Source organism: Corvus brachyrhynchos, unplaced genomic scaffold (assembly GCF_000691975.1).
Source record: "Corvus brachyrhynchos isolate BGI_N302 unplaced genomic scaffold, ASM69197v1 scaffold281, whole genome shotgun sequence".
NCBI classification, from domain to species: Eukaryota; Metazoa; Chordata; class Aves; order Passeriformes; family Corvidae; genus Corvus; species Corvus brachyrhynchos.
In genome coordinates this window covers 2,621,238-2,628,702 of record NW_008236509.1, presented here as the reverse complement: position 1 = coordinate 2,628,702, position 7,465 = coordinate 2,621,238, and the positions used below count along the sequence as shown (strand labels likewise).

The 7,465-nt window shown below is 44.1% G+C and overlaps 1 protein-coding gene across 3 annotated transcripts in view; it reads left to right on the top strand.

Annotated features, from left to right (window-relative positions):
- Positions 1 to 3,306: 3,306 nt before the first annotated feature.
- KIAA1549L (KIAA1549 like) overlaps positions 3,307 to 7,465 on the top strand; it is a 76,877-nt gene continuing 72,718 nt past the window's right edge. Inside the window, exons 1-2 of one of the 3 annotated variants that reach the window (XM_017726347.1) lie at positions 3,307 to 3,406; positions 5,967 to 6,299. In XM_017726347.1, coding sequence (XP_017581836.1) covers positions 3,352 to 3,406; positions 5,967 to 6,299 — 388 coding nt within the window. In that variant the 5' untranslated portion in view covers positions 3,307 to 3,351. The remainder of the gene's footprint in view (positions 3,407 to 5,966; positions 6,300 to 7,465) is intronic. The other 2 variants (XM_017726346.1, XM_008644098.2) reach the window with 2 other exon arrangements.

Here is a 7,465-nt window from a genome sequence, read left to right as displayed (position 1 = left end):
TAGAATCTGCCTGAAAAAATGGATATTAATGAGATATCTGTGAAGAAGAGGATTTAGTTTTCTGCTTTCTTTACCTTCACTCTTTTGCAGTTTTCTCTGGCTTTCCACCATCCATCCCTGTTGTAGTAGCTGTGGGTTTGGCAGCTGCCAAAACCACCTGTGTTCTCCCTTCCAGTGCGTTGCTGAGCCTGGTGATCCCTCCAGGCAGGTTCCTCTGAGGGTGAACACAAAGCACGCTGACCAGAAAACCAGGCATGGCTCAGGGTGTGTGAACCAGCGTTTAGGGCAGGTGTCTATAGGTTGGCTTTTGTCAGGGCTAGAAAACACAGGTTAGTTGTTTTGTAAAAGGTGTGGAATTAAGCTGCAGATGCCTGTGAAATGATGCCAAAAGTGAGATGTGTGGGGTACATAGGTGGTGATGTAATGATCTCATCAATGTATGATTGGGATAACATATGATGAAGGCATAATTTTTCCCATTCTGCGTGAGTGAGCAAAATTTTGATATGCTACATAGCTATTTTTATAAATGCTTTGCTGAGTATTTGTATTTTCATTCGTAGTGTTTCACATCCTTTGACTCACGAAATCTGTATTTTTGTGCCAATTCTCCAACTGTAAACTCATAATGAATAATGAAAAAAAAATGATAGTATTAGGAAAACTCTGAAGTGGTGCTATCATCATACAGTGTAGGCTTAATGCTCTTCAATGGAAGTAAATTGCATAACCCTGTGATTAGGATGTACATTTTCTCACTGGTGTAACAGAGATTCTTTTTCTGTTAGTTTTCTTACCGTATCCCCTACCAGTCATATCTGACCTTTGGTCACTCAGTCTCTAGTGGCATAACAATAGTAAGTGGGAAGCATCATACTTTTGAGAAGGAAAAAGCGTTTTTTGCTATGTTAGTGGCATTGCTTTAAAGAGGAGATGCAGCCCTAGGATAGCCCTGTCTAGTACTGGACAGAGTGGGGTAAAGTGCTAAAAGGTCTCTCAGCAATACTTGTAAGCAGGTTGTTGTTTTTCTAGAATTCCAGAATCATTAAGGTTAGAAAAGACCTCCAAGGTCATCGAGTCCAACCTTTGGCCAAACATCACCATGCCAACTAAACCACAGCACTAAGTGCCACATCGAGTCACTTCTTGAACACTTTCAGGGATGGGGCCTCTGCCCTTTAGACCCTTTTCCAGCTCTGCTGCCCTTCTCTGGACACGCTCCAGCCCCTCAATGTCCTTCCTGAACTGAGGGGCCCAGAACTGAACACAGCACTGGAGGTGTGGCCTCACCAGTGCTGAGTGCAGGGGGACAATCACTGCCCTGCTCCTGCTGGCCACACTATTCCTGATCCAGACCAGGTGCCCTTGGCCTTCTTGCCCACCTGGGCTCACTGTTGGCTCATATTCAGTTCCTGTTGACCAGCATCCCCAGGTCTTTTTTCCTGGGCCACTTTCCAGCCACTCCTCCCCCAGCCTGTAGCGCTGCATGGGGTTGTTGTGACCCAAGGGCAGGATCCAGCACTCCACCTTTTTGAACCTCATCCTGTTGGCCTTATCTCATCCCTCCAGCCTGTTCAGATCCCTCTGCAGTGGCCTCCTACCCTCCAGCAGTTCAACACTCCAGCCCAACTTAGTGCTGCCTGTAAACTTCTTGAGGATACCCTGGATCCCCTCATCCAGATCATCAATAAAGATATTAAACAGCGTTGGCCTTCACACTGGTCCCTAATGACTGTCCCCAGCTGGATGTGGCACCATCCCCACCACTCTCTGGGCCCAGCCATCCAGCCATCTTAACCAGCAAAGAGTGCACATGTCCAAGCCATGGGCTGCCAGCTTTTCCAGGAGAACGCCTGGGAGATGTTACCAAAGGCTTTGCTGAAGTGTATGTTTGCAAGTAATTGTATTTCTCACAATCTGATTTTTTTGTATGGGATCTTTGAAGTTACTCTCCCTTAGGACTGATTGGTTTAGACCTGTATAAAATCCAGATTGCTTATGTAATATAATGTTTGGATTTCTGCTGTGCTTTATATAGCTACAACTACATTTATATAGGTATTATTGTATTCTTAAAATTTAGCCTTTACAGTACTTAATAGCAACTGGGGATTTTTTTGGTCATAGTTTTTCATCTCAGAAATGAACAATTAAAACAACTTGATTGGAAAATTGGAATTCTGTCTTCAAGATGCTGAAGATTATGAAAAGATACATACTTGACTTATAATGGGGAAGGTGTCTTTGTCAGTCATGCAATAAAATTTCTGAATGTCCTCTTTATCAGCTTCACTTTTAAATGTTCTTAATACAGGTGATTTGTAAATAATGCAACCGAAGTCAAGACAGCAAAAATCTTCTATTGTTGAAGATGCCTTTGAGTTGATATTTTGTATTGGCTCAGAAGTGGTAGAAGGATATTATTAGAGTGTGTCTACGGTAGAGTGATGAAGGTGATGAAAGACCTTGAGGGCAGGATGTGGAAGAAGTGACTGAGGTCACTTGGAGAAGAGAAGGTGAGGGGTGCCTTCATGGTAGCCTACACCTTCCTCATGGGGACCCTCCCTTTATTAAAGAAGAGGATTGAGGGCCCTTATCACTCCTTTGGGTGTGCACAGAAGCGCTCAGATGTGTAAAAACCCGTGGTTCTCTCCAAACTGGACTAATTTTTAACTTCCTGCTGTGGCATATTGGAAATGTTTCTCATTATTGCTAGTGGAAAGGTCCCTCCTCAGTGATGGCTGTTGTAATGAGGTTACTGCTAAATGGATTTCAGGATTGTTGGAGGTGGTGGTTTGTCAATAGGCTGAAGCATGAAAAAATAACAGGTAATCTAGAGGCAGGAGGAGCAGCTCCTGGTGTGTGCAAGCAGTGACTCAGTGCACAATATACTCTGTGGGGAGTTCTCATTGTGGCTTTCCTGTTGATTTGAATTGGTTGTCTCCTCCTTCATCAAGTGTGTTCAGCTGTTGATAGATGTAGAAGTGAAATGTTTTCCTGCCGGCCCTTTTTTGCATGATACAGTCTTGGTTTGCACAGTTTTTCATAGGGAGCTGTAGTGGCTGATACCATCCTAACAATTCCCAAGCAAAGAGTATGTCCTTCAGTTTAAAATCCATGTATTGTGTCTGGCTGGGTACTACTAACAGGATGTTGAATTTATGGCAGTTTGCAACAGATACTGATAGTCAATATCTTTCCATAGGCATAGAATAAAAGAAAACCTGCTGCAGTGGAATGCCAACATCATACGTAGGTTGCAGAAGATTGTATAATTTTCTTAAAGCTTCAATAACTCGGGAGCTTTCCTTCATCAATGGGCATAAACAGAGAAATTTGCAGTTGGTAGGAATGGAAGGAACAAGACCGGAAGGAACAAGACCTGAAGGACTGGAATTAAGCAGTGGTTAGAGGATATTTTTATTCAGTGTTTTATCTTCTTTGGAATATTTGAACTTTTCTTCCCTTCTTGTCAATATGCAGTAACATCAATGCTTTTTCCAGGTTTATGTTGTCTCTCTGCTCATAATCATTCTCATTAAACCAACGTGTGAAGAAATGTATGGAGAATGGTGCGGTCTGTGAGAGGCTTGATGATGACAGGTTTTGCTGTTTTAGAAAACAAGAAAACATTGGCTTGCTTAATTCCCCTTTAGGACTTGTGCTAGACTAGTTCTAGGACTAAATGCTGGAAGAAATCCCACACGAAGGCTTTGCAGTCGCTTTTCAGTTCTGAGGTGAAACAAGACAGTTAGAGGTATAACAGGTTGGGTAATGATGACTTCACCAGCAGAGATATTTAAGCTGCAGGTTGCCTAAATCTTGATTTTACAAAGCACATCAGCTCGTTCTTAATTTCAAACACGTTTGGATCCATTCTAGTGGAGCAAAATTCATGTTGTCTTCTTTCCTACCTTCTGTTAAAAAGCTGCCAGACTCATAAGGAGGGAAAAGCCACCAAAACACAGTCTAGAGCACAATGTGCCTTCCAGCATAGGGTGGAGCAGGTAGAATATCAGAAACCAGGCCACACCAGTCTCCAATTCTCCAACGACACATCTGCAGCCATGCCCCAAATACAAAAGCGTCTCTTCTGTGCTGCAAACCTCTCCTGGTGGGTCAAGTTCCCTGGTGGACTCCACAGCCTCCTGTTCAGCCTGCTGACCTTCTGGAGCAGCTCCATAAAAGTGGGTTGGGCTCCCCCTTCACCTGCTTGTCTCTTATTGCTGTAGGTAGCCCTGTGTCTGCCTCCCTTTGCTTTTCTCCAGATCACTAGTGTGCAAGCTACCCTGTGTCAGGTGAAAGGTCTGGGGACTTCTTTGGTTGCTTGGAGGGCAGAGCTCTGTTCTGTTGCCCATCCTGGAGCTGCTTCCTTAAACCAAATTGCTTCTGGAGACTATATCTATTCTTGCATTTCAGTGAAAAAGATAATAATGGCCATTTTCCACCACGGCTTAATAAAGGTCTTAAATACAGGGATAAAATGGAAGATCTCTCATTGGTTTGTGTTTTCTTCTTTGGTTTTCTTGTTTTTCATTTTGTTTTTTGGCTTGTGGGGGTTTTTTTGTGTGTGTGTATGTTTGTGTATTTTTTTTTTTTTTTCAGAGAGAGGAAATGCTGAACATAATTCCAGCACATTCCCACTGAATGCACATGGGAGCCCAAAAGGAGCTGGTCTAATCATCTCCTTTGGCCTGTTCATATGGATGACGGGTGGTGTAGAAACTTAGGAGCAAAGAAAATTGTAGAAAGAAAGAAACTTAGCTTTACATAGGTGCAGTGTGACCCATTTTCCTCCCTTGTGCTGTAAGGTCTCCTGCTGCTGGCTCCTGTCCATGTGGGCTGATCCCAGTTGGCGCTGTTGGCTCCGCTGACCCTTGGGTTCGTGGGTGGCTGGAGCCAATGTCCAGCCCGTTATATGTGTCTCAAGATCTGCTCTGCTTGCTCGTCCACACCGTTATGCTGAGTTGTTCACAGGGTTATGGAGAAGGTTGGCATCCTCTGTGTCTGATCCAGATGTGCTGCAGCTGGAGGGTAGGATTTAGCTCCATGGTTTTCCTCTGCTTAGCTATGTAAGGGGACACAGCTTGGCATGGTACCAAGTGCCGGGGCTGAGTTTTGATCTATTGTCTTGACATGGGGAAGGGAAAAAACCCCACCACCTTAAATTTTACTCTTGAGTGAATCTTAATCTTCAAATTAGTACAAATGTGAGAGTTCCAATGCTGTGATTTTAGAATAACTGTAATCATTTCCAGAAAACAAAGCCTAGGAACATTATGGTGTTGAATGCAGAGGAAACTGGTGTTTGAAATGATGTGTTGTGCATCTGCACATGTCAAAAAAAGAGTTTAATGTCCTAATTTGTTTTGGATCTTGCCCCCTCTCCTCTTGTGCATCCCTGCTTTATTTTCTTCCTTTTGTGCCTATAATTGCACGCGTTATTAGAACTGGCAGGATGAGCACCTCCAGATGCATCCTACAGGAACGCAGCCAGTGCTGACTCTATTCCCATGTCAGACTGCATGCCAAGTCAGTGAAGCTTGCTTGTCAAAACCTATACCCTTTCCACACTGCTTCTAAACCTATCTTCTCTCATAATGTTTTGACACAGGGTGACTCAAGAATTGTCCCAAGCTTAGGAATGTGTCTTTTAGTATATTGAGACATCTCTGGTAAAAGTAGGATTTTGGAATAGTACGGCCTAGGCAGCTTTCCCTTTTCTTCTGTCAGATGAAATGAGTTGAGGGGTTTAAAATCTGTTGTGTTGAACCTTTCACTGGGTTTCATGTTTTATTTTTTTTTTTTTGTAAATCTCTGATTTTTTATGCACTTTGAAAACATCAACAAAAAATTCACTTATTTTACTAAACATAATGCATTTTGTGTTGTGATTTGTAGCAACAAGACAACAACTCCTCTTCCTTTTGGGGAAGAATATACTAATTTTACTTATTATTTTACAGGTATCAAGCAACAGCATATCAACGATGCTCCTTCTACAGGATCTTTTCCTAATTGGAGATCTATACTATCACCAACACAGCCTTCCACAGAAACTAAGACTCCCTCAGTAGCTGATATTTCTCTGGGACAGACTTTGGAGAATGCAGACTTGCTTCAGATGATAAAAACGACGCTGACAGGCGCACGTACCAGGACTTTGGATCAAATGCACCTGTCACCCTCCCTTTATCAAGGCAGTGGGAACAGTGCACCCCAGGAACCCGCTGAGGTTTCGGCTGAGTCACCTCTGAGGTCGTCGTCCCAAGATGCAGATGACACAGCTGCTCTAACAGGTTTGCCTCAGCTTGGTATGTTTGCCACATTGTCCACTCCCCCACCAGTGACACATTCGACCCCCCCCCAGCCAGTGCCATTAGAAACACCCTCCATTTCCAAAGAAAGCACATCAGGACCAGACATGCTTGCTGCTGTTCCATCACCATCATTCTCCTCATTGGTAATTCAGTCATCTCATGCCATTAACTTTTCTAAACCAGCTGTACTGCCCATCCAAGTGCCTTTGTCTGCAGATCCTGAAGGTTTCTCCAGCACAGATTCAGCTAGCTGACAGGTTAGTGAAAGCAGGAATAGTCCTCTAAGCATGGTGCATTCCGGTGTGGTGAATCACAGAAGGAGTCCCAGCTTGTTTATGGGGGCCATGCTTTTCATGGGATCGACAACAGTGCATTTCACAGAATTAGTGGGAAAAGGGTTTCCTTCGGAAAGGACCTCTTTTTCATCTGTGTACTCGATATTCCTGGGTTAAAAATGCATCAGTCTCCACTGACAGTACCTTCCAAAATTTGTCGTGGTTCCCTAATGAGAGTATGTATAATGTCTCTTCTACTGGAGCCATTTAGGGCAGCACTGACTGGCAGAACTAGGGGTATCACTCTTCTGTCATCATCAGTTTTTCAGGATAAAGCAGAGGTTCCTACATCAGTCTTCCATGCTGTGGGTATTCCACATCTAATACTGCCAATGAGTCATCCTCAGTCTTCCACAGCACTAATTGCAGTACAAGCTCTAACCCTGCACCTTGCTTGTCATCAGCCTCCAAGAGCCCGGCTGAGGTCTCCAGCTCAGCACAGAGCACGTCCTCCATTTCAGTGCCAATACCACTTATTCCAGATGCAAAACACGCTCGCAGTGCAGTGCTGCTGGTACGAGAATTTAGACGCAAAACAGATTTTTCTCTTTAGAAATGCAACACACTCCTCTCCAACAAGCCAAGGTCTCCCTTGCTAACTGAGACAAACGAGGTGTTTACTGGGGCAGCACGCACAGACAGTCCCAGAGCGGCAGCAGCCAGCCAGGATAGGCTGCAAATCCCTGCCACTGCTGCCTTGCAGAGCTCGCTGGTGCCTCTGAATCAGAATTTTGCAGAAGACCTGACTGATGGAACTTACCAGGCAAACAGCATGAGACTCCAGCTGCTTCTGCCTTGCTCTCCCAAATC